This window comes from Tripterygium wilfordii, chromosome 7, assembly GCF_013401445.1.
Source record: "Tripterygium wilfordii isolate XIE 37 chromosome 7, ASM1340144v1, whole genome shotgun sequence".
Classification (NCBI taxonomy): Eukaryota; Viridiplantae; Streptophyta; class Magnoliopsida; order Celastrales; family Celastraceae; genus Tripterygium; species Tripterygium wilfordii.
The window spans coordinates 653,231-675,937 of NC_052238.1; the positions used below are offsets into that span (position 1 = coordinate 653,231).

At 38.2% G+C, this 22,707-nt stretch overlaps 5 protein-coding genes across 7 annotated transcripts; 1 reads left to right on the forward strand and 4 right to left on the reverse strand.

The window, feature by feature from the left end:
• Nucleotides 1-35: 35 nt before the first annotated feature.
• Nucleotides 36-1,109, reverse strand: LOC120002201. 2 transcript variants are annotated; one of them, XM_038850842.1, is made up of 4 exons: nt 853-1,109; nt 626-718; nt 404-541; nt 36-281 (listed from the first exon to the last, which is right to left on the reverse strand). In XM_038850842.1, exons 1-4 carry the CDS (start codon nt 1,072-1,074, stop codon nt 237-239), a joined length of 498 nt encoding a protein of 165 aa, XP_038706770.1. In that variant the 5' UTR covers nt 1,075-1,109; the 3' UTR covers nt 36-236. The 2 variants fall into 2 exon arrangements, with proteins under 2 accessions (XP_038706770.1, XP_038706771.1); XM_038850843.1 differs by having other exon boundaries at nt 36-306.
• Nucleotides 1,110-2,157: 1,048 nt separating this feature from the next.
• LOC120001875 (protein GRAVITROPIC IN THE LIGHT 1-like) lies at nt 2,158-4,802 on the forward strand. 2 transcript variants are annotated; one of them, XM_038850381.1, is made up of 4 exons: nt 2,158-2,251; nt 2,876-3,010; nt 3,087-3,763; nt 3,855-4,802. In XM_038850381.1, the coding sequence occupies exons 1-4, from the start codon at nt 2,217-2,219 to the stop codon at nt 4,634-4,636; spliced, it is 1,629 nt and encodes a 542-aa protein (XP_038706309.1). In that variant the 5' UTR covers nt 2,158-2,216; the 3' UTR covers nt 4,637-4,802. The 2 variants fall into 2 exon arrangements, with proteins under 2 accessions (XP_038706309.1, XP_038706308.1); XM_038850380.1 differs by lacking the exon at nt 2,158-2,251 and having other exon boundaries at nt 2,707-3,010.
• Nucleotides 4,803-6,871: 2,069 nt separating this feature from the next.
• On the reverse strand, nt 6,872-8,727 carry LOC120003015 (probable sugar phosphate/phosphate translocator At3g11320). The gene is made up of 4 exons (XM_038851902.1): nt 7,993-8,727; nt 7,489-7,592; nt 7,178-7,401; nt 6,872-7,046 (listed from the first exon to the last, which is right to left on the reverse strand). Exons 1-4 carry the CDS (start codon nt 8,431-8,433, stop codon nt 6,895-6,897), a joined length of 921 nt encoding a protein of 306 aa, XP_038707830.1. The 5' UTR covers nt 8,434-8,727; the 3' UTR covers nt 6,872-6,894.
• Nucleotides 8,728-8,906: 179 nt separating this feature from the next.
• LOC120001488 (cytosolic enolase 3-like) lies at nt 8,907-13,882 on the reverse strand. Its single transcript, XM_038849847.1, has 13 exons — nt 13,554-13,882; nt 13,299-13,453; nt 12,805-12,979; nt 12,491-12,562; nt 12,291-12,407; nt 11,801-11,881; nt 11,229-11,305; nt 11,000-11,103; nt 10,788-10,886; nt 10,592-10,677; nt 10,183-10,269; nt 9,717-9,914; nt 8,907-9,273 (listed from the first exon to the last, which is right to left on the reverse strand). The coding sequence occupies exons 1-13, from the start codon at nt 13,656-13,658 to the stop codon at nt 9,205-9,207; spliced, it is 1,425 nt and encodes a 474-aa protein (XP_038705775.1). The 5' UTR covers nt 13,659-13,882; the 3' UTR covers nt 8,907-9,204.
• A 1,188-nt stretch (nt 13,883-15,070) lies between these two features.
• On the reverse strand, nt 15,071-21,608 carry LOC120002667 (neutral ceramidase 1-like). The gene is made up of 10 exons (XM_038851426.1): nt 21,463-21,608; nt 20,674-21,088; nt 20,153-20,361; nt 18,743-19,087; nt 17,804-18,068; nt 17,437-17,707; nt 17,213-17,338; nt 16,741-16,804; nt 16,086-16,255; nt 15,071-15,619 (listed from the first exon to the last, which is right to left on the reverse strand). The coding sequence occupies exons 2-10, from the start codon at nt 21,015-21,017 to the stop codon at nt 15,071-15,073; spliced, it is 2,343 nt and encodes a 780-aa protein (XP_038707354.1). The 5' UTR covers nt 21,018-21,088; nt 21,463-21,608.
• Between the last annotated feature and the right edge of the window lie 1,099 nt (nt 21,609-22,707).

Consider the following 22,707-nt stretch of genomic DNA (forward strand, 5'->3'; position numbering starts at 1 on the left):
TGGATTTTAGAAGATCTTGATTGAACTCCCTCAAATTATGCAATTATTGAACCTCTCCAGGAACAATCTTTTATTATCATACAAATACCAAAGGCAATCGTTGGCTACATTGTACTCAAACGTACCCCTAGAGAAGCATAAATGATAAGCCTTTGACGCTGGAAACAAAACCCCAATAAGAAGCAGGGGGCAACATCTTGGTCTTTGCACCAGAAAATCCGATGAACCCTTTCATTTCAACTTTCGCTCCTCTTAGGCTTGACCGAATCCGGAGTCGAGACCTTAAAAGGAAATAATTCACCATTGCTGTGTTAGGCCAATGTAAAAAAACACTCTATTAAAAGAGGTGGGGGAAAAAAAAAACTATTTCTTGTAAAACATGGGCATTATGATGTGTATATACCACATCAGCAGGAGATGGAATCCAGTCATTAGTTGCTGGGTTTCCTTTGCAAGAGGCGTGAGAAGTGATTGCAGAATCAGGTTTCAGGTTGAAGGATCTCCCATTGGAGTTCTCCATCGTAATGAATCCTGTTCCAGTCTGAAAAAAACAAGTAGACGAGCAACATTATATATATATTTATACATCAAAAATAAAATAGGCAACAAAGACGAAATTAAGTACGGTGTGGTGTTGCTTGTCAACGCAGTTGAGATCCTTGTAGTACTCTGTTTCCACAAATTCCTCCGTCACTTTACCTCCATCGCACAATACTTTCTGCTTATACACAGATATGCAAAGATATTTATTAAAAAGAAGAAAATATAATAAATCAAACCCATGTATATAAACTTCCATTATATATATATATATATATATGAAGTAGGAAAATACAAATTAAGAAAGACAACCTGGGGATCATTTTCCAGTTGTTGAAAGTGGATATATTCAGGGATGACACCATTAAGGGAGAGGGCATCAACATATCCAGTTGAGAATTCACTGCGTTGAGGTTTTGTGTGGCGTTTTGGTGCGACTCCATCAAAATAACCTCTAGCTTGCTCTTCCATCTTTGCCTCTTCTTCCTTAGATAGATGAAGATCACTCCTACTAGGTCTCCTCTCACTTTCCATCGTAAGTCGTTCCCTCTGACAACTTAATTTGATATATCAATTGGTCAGTTTTAGCTCAAGATTTATAGAATGAATGTCAATGTGTGCAAGATATTTTTTGTTTTGGGTCTAAGATATTTTGCTATAGTTAGTAGGACCCCCTCCACAGAAAATATCTAAGAAAACCTTATCCATATTTTTGAACGCGGTAGCTGGCAAGTCAAACTCGATTACTGGAGCGGGAGGTCGGGGAGGATCACATGCTCTACCTAACCAGGCCTTCAAGTCTTCAACCGAAATCAGCCCATTTAGTTGTAGAGTGTTGTCATTCTTGGAAGAGGCCCATTGGCTGTTAGATGTTCCGGCCCGGGGGGGTTAGGCTTTGATTGATGAATAACCATCGTGGGGTTCATGTGCTGCTTTTTCTACGGACAATGTATCTGGGAAAGGAAAGGTTTACACGCCAAAGACCTCCAAACAAAATATTAAAAGCCTGGCTATGACCTCAAAACATAGCCAGAGGAAACACTTCGCTTGGCTTCTAACATTTTCCTGTCCCATATGGCCATATCAAACAACATGTTCATCAACTCTTTGAAGGTACATCTCCAGTTCTCATCCACTTACAAGGATGCCCACCAAGAGGAAAACAACAAGTTATCATAATCAATGAATGTGAAGAACATTAGTTAAAATGTCGTATTATAAGATTGAGGAAGAAGAAGAAGATCTGTCTCTGTTTCAGACAAATTTAAAAGGAACACACCATAATAATAATTAGGTCGAAAAATTAATTATGAAAACTTGAATCATCAATTAGGTGGAGGGGGCACGTCTAGAGCACATAATTCGAAAGGGGCGAATTCAAATTCAGCGAACTGATTGAGAAAAGTGAGTATAAAAGTGTAGACATGAAAAGCTGGAAGGTGGGTGGTTAGGCAGAACTTTGAATCCCTTATCGAATCGGACACCTTCCTTTCCTTTTGTCTTCTAAGCGAGTTGATGCCACTAGCTAAGTAGCTATCACAACAATCGTGATCCTATTACTATATATATAATCATGCTTTTGGGCTTCCCTTCCATAATCACTCACTGTACTTCCAACTGCTAATTGCTTTCTCTCTCACTGATTCTCATTTGCTATTTGGACTTCTGTTAGCGTCATGATTCAGAGCATGCTACTCTGTGCAATGTCAAGGTGATTAATGCTTCAACCTCATGTATCTCTCATATTTTAGCTTTTAGATCGAGCAAATAATAGCGAGGGCCGGAATATTCTAGGCCTCTTGGGTATTTTCCAATTTTTGTTGGGGCCGTTTGAGCCCACTAATCAACCTCAAATCTTTCGGTTCACCATAATTGGTGCATTTGGACCTACTCAAGTAGACGAGATTTATTTCATATTCAGATTTTTCTTCCTTTTTCATGCATGCAACTATGCAAGAGCAGAGCACTAAGCATATGAATGTGACCTTATTTATTACTATTAAATAAGCAGCATCAACATTAGTCCTTAATAATCTAATCCCTCTTTTGGAAGCCAATTGATGGAATCCTGTGAAATAATGCCATAGAAAGAAAAGTAACATTAACGATAAAACAGGAACATATGGAGTAATATATTATTATAGATTTTTTTATTCGTTTAAAACTTGCCATTGTTTCTCAAAATCCGAAAAACACCATCTATATTCTAAACCATACACGTGTCTTGATAAGGGATGATGATAATGACAAAGGATGGAATTGCACGTGTATATATGATAATAATAAAAAAGTTTGCATATCCCACGACACTAACAGCCCGTTTTACGGTGACCAGGAAGAAGAAGAGCAACCGGAGTAGTAGCGAAGCAGAAGAGAAGGACCTACGCTGTTTCTACTCCGTCCCGTTCAACAGAGATCCACTACCGAAACAAGCACCACTCGCTTTCCGATCCGAAAAGAACAGCCGCAGGTTCGTTCTCTGTTTCGCTCAATCCTTATAGTGCGCACTTACTCACTTTTTAATCACTATGTGATGTGATGCGCAGGAAGAAAAGCGGCGAAATGTCAGCGAAAATTTCGAGCTTCTCCGATCTGATACAGAGAGTGACAGCTTCATGCTTGCTGCACCAACTCGCAGTCGGGAGGCACGATTCCGGCGAAATAATCGAGAATCGGACCAAGAACGAAGAAGAAGAGGGAGTGTACGAGTACGAGTCCGACCAGTTCGAAGAGGACAACAAAGAAGAACGACAAGAAGAGATGAACAGTCATAGGGGTTGGGAGCGAGAGAGAACGAGTGAGATTCGAGTAACGGAAATGGTAATACTTATGAATGAGGTGTTTGAAGCGGTGTCGGCGATGAAGAAGGCGTACGTGAGCTTGCAGGAGGCGCATTGCCCGTGGGACCCAGAAAGAATGCGGGTCGCTGACGTGACAGTGGTTGGGGAGCTAATGAGGTTGGCTGTGTTCAGAGAGAGGTTCAGGAGGGGCGTAGGAGATAACAAGCTTGGAAGGATAGGGAGCGTTGGTGGTGGATTGTTGAGGGAAGTGGTGGCGCCGTACGAGGATGCGGTGGACGAGCTGAAGAGGGAAGTGAAGGCACGGGAAGTGGAGGTTGAGAATTTGAAGGAGAAGTTGAAGAGCGTCACCAGTCCAAGCAACGGCGGAAAGGGGAAAAAGGGAAGGTTTCAGTCAAAGAGGAAAGTCAACTGCACCATTCAAGGTAAAGTGACGTTTCTAATCTTAAAGCAGAAGTTACGATCGATCGCAAATATTTGTAGAAAATCTCACGCCTCGCTTTTACCGATGAACAGCCGCGGTAGCGCCGGAGCCGGAGCTATTTGAAGTAACAATGAGTCAGGTGAAAGAGGCATCGAAGTCCTTTACGTCTCTTCTTCTCTCCCTCATGCGCACAGCCCATTGGGACATAGATGCTGCCGTCCGTTCAATTGAAGCCGCCACCGCCGGTAATGAAAACTCCCCTACCACCACCACTTGCATCGCGTCAACCATTGCAACCCACCACGCCAAATATGCTCTGGAGTCCTACATTTCCCGCAAAATCTTCCAAGGGTTTGACCACGGGACCTTCTACATCGATGGCAGCCTCTCCTCCCTCCTCAACCCTGAACAGTTCCGCCGTGACTGCTTCACTCAGTACCGCGACATGAAGGCTATGGACCCGGTTGAGCTTCTGGGGATCTTGCCTACTTGTCAATTTGGCAAATTCTGCTGCAAGAAGTTCTTATCCATCGTTCATCACAAAATGGAGGAATCTTTGTTTGGGAATTTGGAGCAGCGTCAGCAAGTGTTGGCTGGGAACCACCCAAGAAGTCAATTTTATGGTGAGTTCTTGGGGCTTGCCAAGACAGTTTGGTTGCTTCACTTGCTGGCATTCTCTCTGGACCCTGCACCCAGTCAGTTTGAGGCAAGTAGAGGAGCTGAGTTCCATCCACAGTACATGGAGAGTGTGGTCAAATTTTCAGGTGGAAGGGTTCCTGCTGATCAGATTGTTGGGTTTCCGGTGAGCCCCGGATTCAAGCTTGGGAATGGATCTGTCGTTAAGGCTAGGGTATACCTGGTGTCTAGGACATAAGGTGTACTTAGGTACCTCCTGTTGGCTGGTGTATGTAATTCTCTCCAATCCATCGCTATTCTAAATCTAAGCACGGCTTCACTGATAAACAAAACCTCAGGTAGCCATATCTTAATGAAGATTAAAAGGCGGAAAAATTCAATTCATAAGAAAAATTGCGTGCAAGTCCAGAGTTTTGGCAACTCACAATTAGTAATGAATTAGCCATGCAGAAAAGAAGTTGGCATACCTCATTTTTCAAAGTCGATAAAACAATTAAGGGTGGTTTTATACTCATAATCCTAGATTTTACCTGAGGACAGAACAAGCACATAATACAATCCAATATTTTCTGATTAGCTAGTTTGTCAAAAAGTACAACAATTTTGTGAGGAATGATGAGAAAAACAGGTAATCTTGAGCTGCTAGATTCCACATGGTGGTAAACGAAGATATGAACAACCCCAAGCCCATTGACAATGCCAACTCCAAGGGCAAAAAAGGGACGGGTAATTGTTACATATACCACACCACCAGGGGGCGGAATTAGGAAATTGATGCTAGGTGGGTTATTGTATTTTGATTTGCCCGGAAAAATTCAGCGAGGGTGCAACCCCCGAAATTTTTTTTAAAATTATTTTACAACAATGCAACTTATTAAAATGATATTATTAATAAACATTTATCTTAATGTTTGGTTTTATAAGTAACCCACAAAATTAACATAAATACATATTAAAATTGATGAACATTAATCAAAGACCATATAAGATGAAATAATATATAAATGTATTGCTAGGACACATAAATATTGTTATATATTGTTGTTTAAATATACAAACATATATATACATTTACTAAAAAATACACAAAAGATATATACACATAAAAGGATATTTTCAAATATAAAAAATATATTTACAAATAAAAAAATCTATACAAACATATATGTATATATGTAATATATATATATAGTGATATAGTAATATATATTATGTAATATATATATATATGTACGGTATATATATATATATATAGTACTAATTTTTAGAAAGTTGGGGCTACCGCCTAGTACACCCCCTGATACCGCCCCTGCACACCATCTTGTTTGATATTTTTCTTTCGGATAATTGTTAATTTAAAATTTTATTTATGAGATTTATACATCCCGTTTTTTCTTTCAATTCATTGATTTTTTTATATTTATTAGAGTTAGAATGAGAAGGAACGGGTAAGCCAGAGCGTGATAGAGACACATATAGTCAATAAACCCTAAATCCCTAAATTTGAGTGGGCAGAGCTTATGAAGTGTGGAGAGAATTCGAGGGAGGCTTCAGTTTTCAGGGAATTGCATGTGGAGAGAATTAGAATGAGAAGGAGCGAGTAAGCCAAAGCGTGATAGAGACATACATAGTCAATAAACCCTAAATCCCTAAATTTAAGTGGGCAAAGCTTATGAAGTGTGGAGAGAATTCGAAGGAGGCTTCAGTTTATAGTCAATCAGTTTTCGTATTACCTTTAATTAATTTGTAATAAAAATCTAAATAAGTTTTTGCCAAAACAAGGAAGCCGCATATGTGTGCTCTAAAACTCCATGGGTCTTATGCTCCCTAAGCATTAATTGGGCTAAACAGTGGGCCCCTATAGGCTATAGTGTATTGCCTTTTGTCGAGTTTTACGTCGTATCCCTAATGTGAGTGAGGAAAACCCATGCACCATTTTGGTGCTTTGGATTTATTTTAAGTGCGTTTAGTAGAGTTTATACGCTGTGAAAATAAATTAATTTATAAGTTGTGAAATATAAATTATGTTATAAGTTGTTAAGTGTGTTTGGTCAATCGAGTTTATAAGTCACGTTATGCAAAGTATATTTGGTTTGTAAATTTTGATTTTTTATTTAACAAGTATATTTATTATTAATTTTAATTTTAAGTGTAACTGACAAATATTTTTATATAAATAAAGTTAAAATTATTATCTTAAAAAATTTATAATATTATATTTTATGATTTATAATTGTTTTTTTAAATTTCATTTACTTTATTATTGACAAAAAGAAATCTTTGCTGGCAACTATCCCAACAAAGAATCTATCGTACCAGCAAGCCAAAATAACGTAAGACTAAATAGTTAATTATTTTTTTTTAATAACGTAAGACTATCTGAAAGACTGAAACCGCAGGGTTAAGTATAAAACCTCTTCTGATTGCCATATAAATAATCGTACAAACTACAAACTATGGGCATTTACAAAGTGATCTGGTGGTCTGCATAATGTCTCATTTGCTCCGTTTCTTAGATTCACTGTAAAGAACGGCACCGATTACAGTAAGAGAGTATCCAAGCATGCCAGTCACTGATACTGGATTCCTGAAAATCAAAATTGAGATGACCACGGCAACAGATCCTTTTGCATTTCCCAAAACCTGTACATATTATAAGTTGAAATAAAGGTAAGTCAGTCTGTGAGGTTTTGTTCCATTTACTTGATAATAGATATTTAGACTGCTTTATTCCAATGCATAACCTAACCACAAGAGTAGCTAAGAAAGGAAAGCAGCAGTGTGAGGGCACTGGTGTGCTTTGTGACCAAGAAATTTGCCAAATTCACAAAATATGCAAGAGCAGAATTGAAGGTAAGATACAATAAAAACTTCCAATCATCTCTTGCGAGGGCAATCGTGATCCCGACCACGTTTTTTTCCATAATAAGTGCTGTAGGAACAAGGAATATAACAGCCACTGGTGCCATGTACATCAGGAGGTTCATAGAATGAAGTTTTTCCCTGGAAAAGCGAAACCAAATGAAGCATTTCAATAACGTTTTCTGCTTTTATCTCATGAAATTATAGCTGTACTGAGATGTTTATTACCCATCAGAAGACAACAAAATCCCTTGAAGCACTGTTTTGAGAGCTCGAGCTGCTGTTGCACCAACACACATTATGAATCCAAAGAGATGGAAACTTGGCTCTCCCTTTCACCATGAAATAATAAAGAAAAACGATATTTCAGTGATTTACACTACATAACATAACTATATATGCATATAATGTCATTATATACACAGCCCAACTCTCCCTTCCTCTGCATCGTGGAGGACACTAACATGGATTGAAGATTCATCAGTAAAACTTCATGCATGTCCCCATAAAGCCTCAGTAAGCTAAAAACTCTACAATGAATTCCTAATTCAGCAACCAAAACAATGAGACAAATTTAAAAGATCCAAAAAACACAGACATATATGAGTGTGTGTGTGTGTGTCTATATATAGACCAACCTAAATTGGCTCAAAAACTACATCCTCAAACGTTAGCGACATGTTGAATGGTATACAAGAATGAAATAGGTAAAAGGGTTAATTTGGTTCTTACCCCACTGGCAATGATAACACCAGTAACAACAGGAACAAGAGTGAAATAGGTAACCCAAGCCTCCCTTTTCAGGGTCATAATGTAAGCGAACACCGCCGTGAAAAGCGGTGTCGTGGCTCCGACCGCCTGATTAAACGATACAGGCAAGTACTTGAGAGATATATTGCCACCCACAACAGACAAACAGAATATGAGGCCAAGTGCAGTTATCTTCATCAATTGCAAGCGCGATCTGATTGACTGCATTGGCGCGATTTTGAGCCAAGAAATGGCAGCGTAGCTGAACGTGGAGCACGCCAGCATGTGACACAATGTGAGGAAGATTGGGTATTTGAATCCGTAATTGCTCAGTAAATATTTGTTCAATAACAACACCCCAATATTAGACGAATACCATGATATTACAAGCACGATTGTGAACAATCGACCTGAGAATTTCATGGCTTTCTTCTAAGATTCGATTGAGGGGATGGTTTGACTCAGTTTCTAGTTTTCAGTCAGCAAGCTGTGAATCAATATGAGAAAAATTCAGATCTAAGAGAGGAATTTGGGTTTAAGTACAAATTGAGATTTGATGTGGGAGTTCTTGTTCTTGTTCTTGGTTTGGTTTTGTGATGAGAGGTTGCCTGGATACCAAGGACTCTTTGGCGTTCGTGCTGCATTTTTCACCTGACCGCCAGTTGCGGGGACTACTTTAAGATATGTTTGGTAGTTAATTGATGGGGATTAATGGTTTCCCTAAATTTTGGTTTCATAACGACTTTTACCATGTCAGAATATTATGATCATCATTAGCATTTTCTCATGTTCAGTTCTGTGTTCCTGGTTATGAGCTACGAGTGTACATCTAGTCTAGGAATTATGTAATTAGTTCGAATGCAGCCGATAGTCAACTACAGGCACCCTTGCTAAGAAAAAGAAAATGGTATTGCATTAACAATCCTTTTGCTTTATCTCACGCAAGTGCTGGAAGCCATAACTCCTACAATTAACATCTACAAATAGTTACGTCTGTTTGTGCTGCAGAGTACGTTCACAATTTCTTCACTGGATCCTAAAGAGGCAGAAAAATTCCGTTGACATTTGTTGAAAACAAACAATCAGGACGCAGCATCGACATTTGATGCACATACACACGTTTAACGCTTCTGAAGCTTCAAATTGAAAGATAATCTAGGGAAAAAAAACACAGCAAGAGAAATAAGGAAGGTGTCATGTCAGCTTCCAATCATCGCCAGCATAAACTGCTTGATCCCCAAGCTCTTCCTCAATTCGAAGTAACTGCAAGAATTTTTTACCCATTAGTTTCATATCTTCTTCCACTGAACCTCAACACAAATAGCCTTGTTCTCGAGTTTGTGATAACTATAGCAGTAAAGGTGGTTGGATTACATCCTAGAATGACCACCCTTGAACAATCTTCCTTGACTACAAGGAGCTGTTTCTTCTCACATTGTGTGTGGGTAAAGGTGAACCTAAGAATATGAAGGCATGTGGATGAACCTAAGAATTTTTAGCTGATCGTGAAACCAATCAATTTAGGGTAAAGAAATCAAGATTAATTTGATCAAAAGCTATCAAAGCTGCCTCTTAATCAAAAAATTATGTCAAAAGTTGCCTTGACCGTCTATTGCAGAAAATGTGAAAAGCATGACATAGAAAACATACATCAGATTTAAGGCGAAAATTTTCGAATATGAGCATAGAGTTTACAAAAACTGAACCTGGTTGTACTTTACTAGCCGCTCTCCTCTGCAAGGAGCACCAGCTTTGATCTGACCAGTGGCAAGGCCAACAGACAAATCAGCTATGAAAGAATCCTCAGTCTCCCCACATCTATGAGACATGACCACTCCCCAGTGGGCATCCTTTGCTAGCTTCACTGCTTCAATGGCTTCAGTTATGGTCCCAATCTGATTTACCTAAATTTAAACAGTGGTGATATCAGACTACAAAATCTCATGGTAATTTTAAAAAATGTTAGTAAAGAATTAGAACATGGTCATCCCAGAAACCCTTTCTCCAAGACCAGTAGTAGGCCAATGCCTATGAACTAATCAAATAAAAAGGCAGTGCATTCATGGATAAGGACATTCAAGTACATAACAAAGGCAATGCATCAGTAGAAAATCTGAATAATTAACGGAGGAAAATGAAGTTCATTCAAAGGCTTCTAGGCTAGCCAGATACCTTGAGAAGAAGAACATTACAAGTGGACTCATGTATTGCTCTTTCAATCCGTTTTAGATTTGACGTCAACAAGTCGTCGCCAACCACCTGCAAAACCACTCGCCTTTAATGCAAACCTCGCCATAAGAAAGAGGGCAAATAAAAGAAACATAAAAAAAATATATCAGGGAGCAGGAAGCACGACACAACAACCAAACTTCATTACATGGTCGATACCCTAGTAATAATTCCAGGGCTGGCACACTTGCTGAATCAAAAGCTAAGTGTTTCTTTTTCAGTTCCTGCCCCATTACATCCTCAAATCATTAGACATAGCAGCTGAGATCATGTCTTCTACGACAAACTAAGATCTTGACATAAATTTAATGCAAAGAATTAAAGCCAAGTACAATAGCGACAAAGTACATACCTGACATAGTCCAAGACTAGAGAAGTACTTGATGTGTTCCCAATCCTCTTTGTCAAATGGATCTTCGATTGATACAATTGGGAACTCTGAGACCATCCCAAAAAAAAAGAAGAAAATTGGGTCAACAATGAGTCACAAATAAGCAAAAAATAAAGCAGCAAAAAACAACTAGAGAATAGAAAAGAGACTAATATACCAGCACATAGTTCTCTGTACATTTCAATCATATCCTCTCCTGACATGAAATTTTGCCCAGACTTATTTGGAGATTTGAAATTCAAATCATACTTAGTACCTGCATTAGGGTAAGAAAAATAAATGTACTGGAAAGAAATAAAGGTGGTGCAGTGACTATGTACATAAGAAGCTTTAAATTCTGCAATTTTGTTGCATGAATGAATTCACCACCTATACAAAAAGCAGAAGCAGCAGCATCAATCGCTATCTTTATTCTATCGTTATAGCCTGTTCTGCTAATAGCCTCCTTGACTAGATCCAAACCTTCCTTCAAGCTGCCAATTCATAAAAAAAAAAACAGAAAAAAAAAATACTTATTAACACAAATGGCGAAAGTATTTACTCAAAGAATAGGGAAAGAAAAAGGAGATATTGACAAATCATACAAAGACAAACTTGCCTGGAGATATTTGGAGCAAAACCACCATCTTCACCAACATTACATCCATGTGCACCACATTTTTCTGTAATAACAGCCTGCTCTTTTTAATAACAGAAATTAAAATCAATGATGAGTGGACAACAATAGCTCCTTACCAACAGTTTTATTCTATTTCATATGAATTTTAATCACGAAATGGTAGAACTCAGCCATAATGGTATGACTGAACCGTTTTTGGAAATCAGAAGAATGGTAAAACTACACTTCTTTTGTCCATTCCCTACTTGTAAGTTGTAACCATGGATGGCAGCACCATCATATAAAAAAGATTGAGGAAAAGAGTTTACACAGCTTCTCAAATTTAATCGACATGGTAAAATTTCAAATCAAAAGCAATATGTGCATGGAGTAAATATTTGGGAAGAAATTGTCTGAAAAAAGCATGGACAGAATGACAATGTGGTTTACAATAAATTAGCAGTTTGCTCAGGCTATTAGGCAATGAGCAATGAGTGATATATGCAGTCAATGTAACAAAACGAAAAATCTCGAAAGGCATGTCAGTTTGTAACTTTGTACATAAAATTCACCTTTAGGTGATGATATGTTTCAGAGCCCATTTGCAATGCTTCCTCAAATTTGCTTGCTCCAGTGGGAAGAATCATTATCTCCTGGTGGTAGTTCATATCAAATTCAATTTCATGCGACGAGTAGGACAACCATAGGCATAAAGATAAAAATTCAACATAACGAATCCCAATCTCTACACAGGCTGCAGGAAGACTGCAAGAGTTGTTTAGAATAAAGATGAAAAGAAGAAAGAGTGTGCTGCTTAAGAATCATAAACTGATGACAAGTAAGTACAAAGGTGGAAGTATACTCAAACCTACAATTGTACAGAGAAGTGTTTTTCTATCAAAAAAAGTCATTTTGTAATGGCTCATACTGAACAAAAAGTATGTCAAATGCATTCAAATTGATTCTGGGTATGAGATTGCAACTTTTTTCATGGAAAGAAATTGCACATAAGCAAACAACATCATATCAAAAATTTTGAGCAAAACTAGATCAAGGATATACCTGAATGGCAAGATTATTTCCAGCATGTGTTCCACCACATATAACAGTGAAGGCAGGTACAGGAAGTGTAAGATTCGTTTTGCCAAAAAGATCAGCAATGTGCTTGTAGAGAGGAACCTACAAAATTCTGCATCAGAACCTTTAAAGAGAGACCAATCGTTTTTTTGCAATTAAAAGTTTAAATTGGAAAATTTGCATGCCTCTTTTTCAGCAGCTCCAGCTTTGCATGCAGCAATTGATACAGCCAATATCGCATTTGCTCCAAGTTCACCCTGGAAGTTAATATTTGAATAATAGAGGTTATCCCTTGAATGATATGAGCAAGTAAAATGTACTCAGCACCTTAAAAGAAGGCAATTTACTATCCTCAGTAGAATGCATCATCAAACATGAAAATCAACTGGAGCATATACTCACATAATCAAATTCTATGCATATTAAAACGAATGAAGAATCACAGCAGAAAACTAATCACATCAAGTATCAACTCTCAATCAAGTCAGAGAAAAACTACCTTCTTCTCCGTTTTGTCCAAATCTATCATCGCCTGATCAATTTGGGACTGCAGCGTTGGATCCATACCAATCAAAGCTTCTGATATTTTTTCATTGATATTCTTAACAGCTCTGGTCACACTATTCCCAAGGTATGTTCCTTTGTCTCCATCACGTAATTCAACAGCCTCATACCTGGGACCATTAACCATCAATATAGATCTATTACATAGCAAACAAATTCTAGTGTGTTGTACCACTTTGGTGAAAGTAAATTTTGAAAAAAAAACAAAAGCTAAACCCGAAGCATAGAGAATTCCTCACGCCACACTCTCCAGTATTTTTCATAAGAAATTAGAGAATATATATGATGCTAGTGAACGCTTCATTATGACTCGTAACGGTAAAGACAGAGCAAGTAAAATATCCAATAAACAATTGAATAGAAAATAAAAATCTCCATAGTTCTTAACTTCTTATTGTCAATCAAGCATAGTGTAAGAGAGATCATTACATTCCTGTAGCAGGCCCGCTCGGAACCGACGCACGAAACATGCCCTTGTTGGTGTGCAGGTCCACTTCGACAGTTGGAATTCCTCTGCTGTCGAGGATCTGCCTCGCTTTTATCTTGGTAATGACCGAAGGAACAGCTTTTCTCATATGATTAGACTGCAGTCATCAGATAAAAAAATTCATCGTTCCGTTTCCACTTGGTGCCTTCTCCCGGGAATACATCAAAGACACACAGAGATAGTGAGAGGAGACTTACGATAAAGAGAACGGGATCGGAAGCCTTGGCCCTAACCGCCGCATTGACTGCGTCCTCGATTTTTCGAGAGAGCGTGTGCTTGTCCAAATACTCCTGGACCGACATTTCTCGCGATGCTCCCCTTCCGTCTTCTGTTCCTCTAGCTTATATATTTGCAGTCGAATGATTTGTATGCAGAAATGGTGAGGAAGTTCAGAGACTCGTCACTTCAAATTTCGAGCTCCAAGCAAATTGATTCTTCACAAATTGGTCTGTTCAATGTTTAGCTAGCTTCGGTTCCCTATTCGCTTTGAGAAGGTGAGAGATCGCAGTTGGCAGTTGGCAGTGGAGATTGACAAAAAAAAAAAAAAAACCGATCCGATTACTATTCGTAGTAACTCCATCCGTCTCTTTAAAACCTAAAAGTTGATTCCATATGTTTTGAAAACGGTTTTGGTTTTGGTTTTCAAACCCGTGAGGATTTAAGGTCAGATTTGGTTTTTGATATCGAGTTTACGATATCCGAACCATTTAATAAAAAGATTTATTATAATAATAATATTATAAATTATCTATAAAGCTATACTATTAGGATATTAAATTATAACATGATAAAATATATTAAAACGTATATATTTATAAAAGCATACTAATAAAACTATAAATTAGACTAATTTGAATTATAAAATCACAATTAATATAAATCATACTCAATATTAATTTATATTAATATAATCATCAAAGAAAAAAATAAAAATATTAAAAGTTAAACGATAAACGAGTACCCGATGATAAAATTATATAACGGTTATGAGTTTGGAAATTTAAATGGTTTTGGAACGATTTTGGTATAGAGTATCTTAAATGGAAACGGTTTTGATATTTACTAATTGGAAAGGTACTCGACCCGTTGTCATCCCTAGTTGGCAGGATGGCCGGAGAACTGGAGAAATCATTTTAATATCTTTCTTTATTTTAATTATTTTGTTTTCCCGTTTTGCGTCTGCTGTAATGTATAAGCCCATTTCGGCAACGGAAAACGGATCTGGCCCATTAACATAATGAGTTTCCTGGGCTTTCGTATATGCCGCCAATTGTTTGTATTAGATTGGCCCTATCAATGAAATTAAAGAGCTAAGCCCAGGTCCAAATATTTCTTTTTGGGCTCAAGTTACCTCTAGGCTCTAACAAGTGGTACTGACTATTGAGAAGAAGCTCATCTGCTCAAACCTCCACAGGAATAAGCAGGGCAACTGGCAAGGATTGCCTATCCAAATAGACGAGTAAAAACTAGGAAGGACCAACACAATGTAGCGTAAAATTAATCATCATATTGGTTTATGTTATTGCAGAGAAGTAAGGTGAACCCTAGCATCTCATCTCATCTCAATCTCTCATAATAATGGAACTTTTGTTCTTTTGGGTTGGATATAAAGGATGTGAGAGAGAAATTTCCGCACAAAATCACTGAATGTGTAATATATCGCAAACATAACAGTGTACAGAAGTGCAGTACATGTACAAACAATATGAGTTTCTCATGCAACCACGAAAGCACTAGATGAACCAGTGAAATGGCGAATGGAACCCAAAAAGGCCTTTGCTGCGCCAAAATGTCTTAACCTGTACACACCCGGAGTGGCAGACTCTGGGATTATCCATTCTATTGTTGCATAACTTCTTGTACTCAGTTTTGAAGGTCTTGACCACTTAAAACGAAGGCAGAAATCATCATCATCATAAGCTGGGAACCAACTATCCTTTCCTTGGAGCATCTCCACTAGGGCAAATGTACCTTCAGTCATCAGGTCATTTCGGGGGCAAGCAGACCAGAAAACAGCCGTCACTGTGTCACCTCTCTTGAAGGTGGAATTCTTGGGAACATCAGAACTACAATCACCAAACTTTACACCAAGAGGAGTCGCATCAGCCACAACTGGTGCGAGTAAGCTTATCTGTTTATCCAGGAGATCAGGAGGTTGGAAGCCAGGTTCCACAGGTTGGCCACCTATGAGAGCGTGTGCAAGCTTCCGGAACTCCTGAATGTAGGCACTAAGTGTGTGTGGACCGTATAGTGTGGAAGCACCCTGAAAAGCATTATGGGAGATTTAACAAACAAATGAATTGCAGATAAACTAGCAACTTCTATGACTTGATGGGAAACACCATCTAAAAAAAGGCTCGGATACTCATGTAATTGCTTAGCCCTTACTCTTACACTTATATGCTTATGTAATTGCTTGGACCTCACTCTTACACGTACATGCTTATGAGCACCAGTTTGAATTCTATTAATTTCTCTTCTTTGTTGTCTTTGAGTGCTAGATTCAAAGGGGCGAAGCAGATAGATAAAATTTGCTCAAGGTTCACTAAATTCGTACCCAAGGAGCTCCTAGCCTAGTGGTAGCCTACTACTTGGGATTTGAACCAGGGCAAAGTCTCAATTTCTAGTCCCCTCAAGTTAATAATCATTTTTTTAAAAAAAAAACTTACTGTAAAAAAAAGGGGCACTCATATTCCATGGCAGAAACCTGCATGAAACTCGTTACCAACCTCGTATCTCTGTACTTCGTATTCTTCAAGGGTGGTTACATACTGAGAGTAGGTATTAGTCAATCCTGCTATAACAACATGAAGATTGCCGCCGAATTCTTTATTACCACCACTTGTGAGCACCATCTTCACTGCATCACGAAGACGCCTCCCAGCCATGGTTGTAAATTCTGTCATACAGAGTTTCAAAAAACTGCATAAATCCTCATGAAAATATTGGACGAGCATATATACAAATACTTGGGTGAAAGAAAATTCCACAAATTGAGGATGATGTGCGTTTCTGTTTTTCGGTTTTTCCTTATATTTCTTTTGGCTGCTGGCATTGGGGACTTGGGGTTGGGGAGGATAGGATTTGGACACAGAGGTCTCACGCTCGGAGAAGCCAATTCAACCAAAAATTTTCCTAGGTTCAGCCCCTGAGCATACCCTCTCATCCCAGAATAGAAACAAGCTTAACTTTACATCTCATTCGCACCGACTGGTCCTCATCTTGGCATATTTAGAATCTGTGTACATAAATTCACAACTTTTCATTTTACTCAAATTAGACATTACTTCTCTTTTCCTTTAGGGTTAGAGGAGGGAGGAGGATAGGTATCTCTTTGCAGTACCATTACAGTCAGAAACAAGAATACACAAGGGAAAATACTACCTCCTGGAACACAGAGAATGGCCAGCTGCCCGATCCGAAGAATCTGGACTGGAAGAATTGAAGGCTGCAAACATATAAACAACAAGTCTTTTCTTTAGCGAAACATTTTCTAATAACAAATCAAAAGGGAGGTTATAAGCATCCGCTACATAATGTTTTACCCTTGCCAATAGATATGATATGCACAGAAGGTATGGTGATCTATATGTTTAGAGATGCAAATAAAATATTTCATATTCCTCCTTTTACAGCAAAGCCATCACTTATAGAAACAGACAATAATGTCCATGCAATAAAGGATTGCGAGTTTTAAAAAAAATTTACAATTACATCAACCCAGTGTGACCAAAGAACTAATATATCATTCCAGTTCAGTATATTAAGCCTTGGATATAGCTTTTGGAAATAGCACATCCTTATTAGAAACATTATAAACGATCACATAAGCAAGTCCAAACATATTTTGACCTACCGCCCAATCATATGGTTTCGTCATCTCTCCGGTATCAAGCAGAATGGGCTTTGGATCCTGACATTTAACTTGTTCCTCGCCCGGTGTCTTAAGTAAATTGCGCACCAGCCTCCAGAAGGGATTTCCCTGAAATAAAAACACAATGCAACAGTTATTGGCAACAGGTAGGCATTGACTAACATGAGTAATGGAAAATCCAAGACAATCATTGCAGCACTTATTACCTTGTCATCACCTTGCTTAAAATCAAATGCTCCTGGCCCATCAGTTGTTCCTGCAGCAAATGCAAACCCCATTGCTGCAGGACAAGTTTTTACTACCTCAGAGCCTCCATCTTGTTTGGCAATCGCCACCTCAAGCTGGGAGAAATCTACGTAAGTGTGGCGGTAGTCAACCTTCCCACTTATTTGTTCAGATGCTCTTTTGAAAAGATCAACGGCTTTTTTGAATTGTCGCTCTCCTATGATCCGTGTACTCTCAAATTCATCAGGGTAACTGCCAGGTTAAGTACAGATACCATTATGAATCCACACAAAAAAGTCCAACTGAGAGAGTAAAATAAGTAGAAACAAGCCAGGAAGTCGGGTGTACCCAGGTCCTCGGCCATAGCACAACTCATTTTTCCCACCACAGGTACTGTGATTGAAGTCACATGGCTTACCAGTGTCTATACAGAATGTTCCAAGTACATTGGGGCTAACATCACCACAGTTTGATTGACAAAATGCAGATACAAATTGAGGTTTGCCAGCCTGCCTGAGAACACCTCTAACTCGCCTGGCAACATTCAGAGTCCTCGTTGCTGGTCTACCAGGAGAAGATTGGAAGGCTGCAGCCAGCTCCAGTAGTTCATGGTCTGCATCAGAAAGATAAGAACTTAGTGCCAGGAGTTTCTTCTCTATCTGAACGAATGAATGCATAGTTATTATAAGGTCCATTTCACCACTCTTTCTAATAGATGACAGGCTTACATAATTTTGAAATATCAAACTCCCAGCCACAAATATATAAATTGACAAGAGTTCGGATGTGAGATCCACAAAGATAAAAGTTATTCATTTTGTATGTGTATATGTTACCAACACCTTAATTCATTCTACTCTAACACCATCTGCTTTTGTCATCAAAATATCATCTTTCGTTGATTAAAAGACAACTCTCGTGTAAAAGGCTCCTCAATGGGCGGATTCGGAGACAAGCAAGATACGCAGACCTTACTTCCACATAATATGTGGAGAAGCTGTTTCGAGGAATTGAACTTGTGACCTCTAGTTGCACCAGTGCAACTCTACCACTAGACCACATATTCGCCTGTATTATCTTTCGTTGACTAAAACTACAAAAATCACAGAGAAAGGTTAGCCCTTCTATAATCCAATTACCTACCCAGACAGATTAATGACTAATCCCATCAAGAAATCATAATTGGGGCTGAAGGTGGTATCAGTATCTCGACACTTTGATTTATTGGATAATTGCATAAACCTTCGCAATATAATTCACTTTATCAAAAGTAAAATAGCAACTTACGGTTGTTGTAAATAGTGGGAATTATATTTGAAACTCTTCGAGGGACTCCCTCAGCTTCATTTTCATCAGAACTTGAGCTCCTATTAACATTTTGCTGAAACCAATCTTCCATAAATCGTGCAGCAGCACCTTTGTTATCCCCACTTATCAAAGAGTTTGTCCTACTCATAGAAGTTCCATGGGTAGCAAACCAATTGAAGCTACCCACTGGGCCCCATTCATCATCTACAAACTTCAAAAGGGTCATTTCCGTATCAACATTATGATTGTATTTGCTACGCTCAGCTGCAGGATTATTGAGATAGGCACTGGGACTGCGGTTCACACCAGCATCTAAGATATCTCCTGTCGGTTAAAAACCCAAAATCTATGTGAGAATATATACAAACTTGAAGAACAAAGAGGTTGAAACAACCTTTCAGAAGATAACATACAATCATTAGGTGCAATAGCACATACGAAGATGGCATGAAGTGTATAACTTATGATACATCAAGTTCTCTGTTCGCTGCAAGTGGTATGTGGTATGTCCTTTGCTCTGGTCTCACAAGAAAATATAGGGGCAAAAACTGCATAATTCTTGCTACAAATTAAAAATACACAAATGCGATTTTCACAGGTAACTTAGCTATAGCAATTATACAACACTGTGGGATAGAATAATAGAGGGACAGAAAAAGAAACTGCATTCACATCGCTTGGATACAAATCATGAAGATGATGTGCTAGTTGAAGTACCAACGCCAAATAAGGAAATATAATAGATCTAGTTATTTTCATTTGCCTCAAATAAATAAAGTGCATTTCAGATATGTCTATGTACTTGTATGGTTCCTATTGCATAGGCTACGCCTGTACAAATATGTGTGCATCCCATTCCAGGAGGACTATTATCTTAACCGGGAAAAACTAGGGCATGCAAATGCTCAACCAATAAGTAAAAAGTAAACAACTAACATGCACAGGACTCCCACGGTAGGCAAGGTAATGCTGTATGCACGCAGACCTTACTGCCAGATAACATGTGGAAAGGCTGTTTACATGCATTGAACTTTTGATCTTTGTATTGCACCCTACAACTCTAATACTGGGTTGCATGCTCGCCGCTATCCTCAACCAACACATCATCCAAAATATATTTTATAATCGAAAAAGTAAAGATTGTAAACAATTTAATTCTCTCAAAATCATGCATTCATCAAAATACCCTTATTCTTTTCTTGCACACAAGAAACACCTCTCATTCATTTTCACACATAATTGTTAAACAAATTCATAAATTACGAAAGTGTGAAAATGGATATGAACTCGTGAATCTTGGGGAGTGCACATGCATGGAACTCAAGATGACAAACTAGGTTGTCTTGCATCCAGTAAAATAATCATATAGAGAGTAGAAGGCCTTCTTACCCTTGTTGATGAGAATTTTTCCTGGTTGGAGGTTTTGATGAGCTTGTAAAATGCTTTTCTCAATTCCATCTACAAGTGCATCAAATGATTGACGCACAAATCCAAGAGATGTTACAATATATACAACATATTGGAGATAACCTCCAGGACCAGCATGGGTGTGAATGCCACTGATAGCAACATTCTTTTCAGTATATAGGTCCCCAAACCTGGAAGAACAAGGGGAAAAAAGGTTTTAATAGGCTACCTCAAGATGCTAAAAGCCGAAACTCTATAAATCTAATTGACAGGCTACAGAGCTTATGTGTATGGAATTGCCAAAAATTGTACATATCAGCACACTTCTTTTTCTTCCATTTTCTTCGTTCTTTTAATATATTTAGTGTTTTGCATCAGACATTCAGACCATGCTGTGACTGAAATATATATGTGAAATTTAAAAGCAAAGTGCAGATTTATATCCTACAAGATTGAAACAGATTGTTAGAATTTGATACACAATATAATGATAAGCTAATTACCTTGCTTGCAACCTCTCAATCAATTTAATTGTCACGAGTTGTGAAGCCATGCAAGCATCAAGGTTTACAAAAACTACACGATTTCCTTGAGGCTCTGCCACAATGAAGGAGCGAGCTCGCAACCTGAAATGAACTCCAGAAGCAATCTGATCTGTATTGGCATATCCCATCATATTTACATCGGCAGCAGGTCCTGTGATGTCATAGCTCCCCAGCCCAACCAGATAATCAGAACCCGATTGTACTTGACTACCAGTCAGTACCAAGAGTACCATGGAAACCCATATTGCAATAGCAGCAAGAGATCTTCCTCTCAAAAGATTAAAAGGCATAAATATCCCCATCGAGCCTCGCTAAGAAAATCAATCAGAGCGCAAGCAGTTTTTCCCCTCCCCTTCACCAGAGATGCGTATTCCTACAAATCCACTCCAACCCAATCAAACATATCAGCAGCAAGGCACATCGAAAAAATGTTATTCGAAAAAACAGACAAAAAAGTCTCGGTAATTTCACAGGAATTCAATTTTTTTCATGAAACTACAGTTTAATACCACGCAATTATGCCGAAATAGTAAAATATGATCGTCTAATTCACATCAACAAACAAAAACGCCATTGCTTCACAGTCCATTTCTTCCTATACATGCGCACACAAATGAAATTTTTTATACAGATAGACTAATAGATACGCACATTAGAACATTGATAGTCGGCAATATAAACGAATAGAACAACCTAGCACAGCAATTACAGAGCAATACTAGATAAATAACGACAGAAATCTGATACCTGATCGCTAACTCAACTCGTTCTCTGAGCGAACCAAGTGAGGCAGACACACAGAAATTGCGAGAAAACACACCTACGAGTCTACTTATAAACAAGAGTCAAAGGGAATGAAGCGGGCCCCTTCTTGCCGGTAAGTGAAGACAGTGATGGGGTCACCTCTTCTATTTTTAGTGGTTTTTTTTTTTTTTTGCGGGTGCATTGGAAGCCCGTGCACTCAAATGTTGAATTGAATATTAACAGAACTTGATTTGAGTTGATTGAATCGGTCGACCTCGGATCCTGTCCCGGCGGAAATGGGATAATGGATCTTGTAGTTTTATTAAAAATAATAAATTAATTTTATTTTTTTATTAAAAAAAAAAAAGAAACTGTTTGTTACTAGTTAATCAGAATAAAGACAATGTACAATGTATACTTAATTTAACATTGATGTTTTTGGAGAGTAAATCGCATGGATTGATGGAATGGAGTGTGAATAGAAGCTGTCAGTGAAGACAATCACTAACTTAATTGGTAAGTTCGGATTCTTCTCTAACTTAAATATTAATCCAAGTATTTGATTGTTAAAAAATGTATATATTGTTCCTGTGCTGATCAGCATTGGCCAACGACACGAGATATTCACATTCTCAAGTATTAATTTATTTTAGTTAAGAACCAAAAGTCGATGATCTTTAATTATTTTTGCTGTTGACTTGTTGTCCGTCTCATGCTTCTTACAGATAGATAGATAGCTTTCTCACTTCAGTTGCTGAAAATTGAAAGGAATGCGCGTGTTCAGACCTTTACATACTTAACCAGGTGGTTTATGTTACAAAATGGTATTGAGTGAACGGGAATAAGCAGACAATTTCGAATCGTCGCGGCAACGTTACAAGGACAAAAGGCTAGCATTTCTTTGCTGGTTTCGTCTAAGTTACATCTGATCTGCCACGGGACATCACGAGCTTATCGTGCATTCGGGTTTTTGTTATTTGCAAACCAGGTGGCGTAGTGTACACTCAACGGCTTCTATCCGCACCTTAACCTTGAAGAGAACCGTGTCGTATTCTCAACATAACCCGCATAAATTAAAGCATCAAACCAGTAATTTGGATCATATTTGTTACACATTCTAATCAATTAAACTCGAAAAAACACAAATATTAGAAATCTCAACCCATTCACGTCAACAATATACTCCGCTTTAGGTTTTATCGATTCGACGTAGATACATCGAATTCGTTGAACTTTTTTTTTTATGAG

Coding starts and splice junctions, on each gene's coding strand:
- LOC120002201 (XM_038850842.1), bottom strand. CDS start 1,074: ATGGAAAGTGAGAGGAGACCTAGTAGGAGTGATCTTCATCTATCTAAG. Junction 719..852: donor AACTGGAAAATGATCCCCAG/GTTGTCTTTCTT, acceptor GTGTATAAGCAG/AAAGTATTGTGCGATGGAGG. Junction 282..403: donor TTCCATCTCCTGCTGATGTG/GTATATACACAT, acceptor TTTCCTTTTAAG/GTCTCGACTCCGGATTCGGT.
- LOC120001875 (XM_038850380.1), top strand. CDS start 2,775: ATGATGATAATGACAAAGGATGGAATTGCACGTGTATATATGATAATA. Junction 3,011..3,086: donor TCCGAAAAGAACAGCCGCAG/GTTCGTTCTCTG, acceptor TGTGATGCGCAG/GAAGAAAAGCGGCGAAATGT. Junction 3,764..3,854: donor AGTCAACTGCACCATTCAAG/GTAAAGTGACGT, acceptor ACCGATGAACAG/CCGCGGTAGCGCCGGAGCCG.
- LOC120003015 (XM_038851902.1), bottom strand. CDS start 8,433: ATGAAATTCTCAGGTCGATTGTTCACAATCGTGCTTGTAATATCATGG. Junction 7,402..7,488: donor ATTTTGTTGTCTTCTGATGG/GTAATAAACATC, acceptor TCGCTTTTCCAG/GGAAAAACTTCATTCTATGA. Junction 7,047..7,177: donor GCACACCAGTGCCCTCACAC/TGCTGCTTTCCT, acceptor ACTTATAATATG/TACAGGTTTTGGGAAATGCA.
- LOC120001488 (XM_038849847.1), bottom strand. CDS start 13,658: ATGTCGGTCCAGGAGTATTTGGACAAGCACACGCTCTCTCGAAAAATC. Junction 12,980..13,298: donor AGCGGGCCTGCTACAGGAAT/GTAATGATCTCT, acceptor TAATGGTCCCAG/GTATGAGGCTGTTGAATTAC. Junction 11,104..11,228: donor TTTGCTCCAAATATCTCCAG/GCAAGTTTGTCT, acceptor ATGAATTGGCAG/CTTGAAGGAAGGTTTGGATC.
- LOC120002667 (XM_038851426.1), bottom strand. CDS start 21,017: ATGGGGATATTTATGCCTTTTAATCTTTTGAGAGGAAGATCTCTTGCT. Junction 20,362..20,673: donor ATTGAGAGGTTGCAAGCAAG/GTAATTAGCTTA, acceptor TTGTTCTTCCAG/GTTTGGGGACCTATATACTG. Junction 16,256..16,740: donor CATTCTCTGTGTTCCAGGAG/GTAGTATTTTCC, acceptor TCTGTATGACAG/AATTTACAACCATGGCTGGG.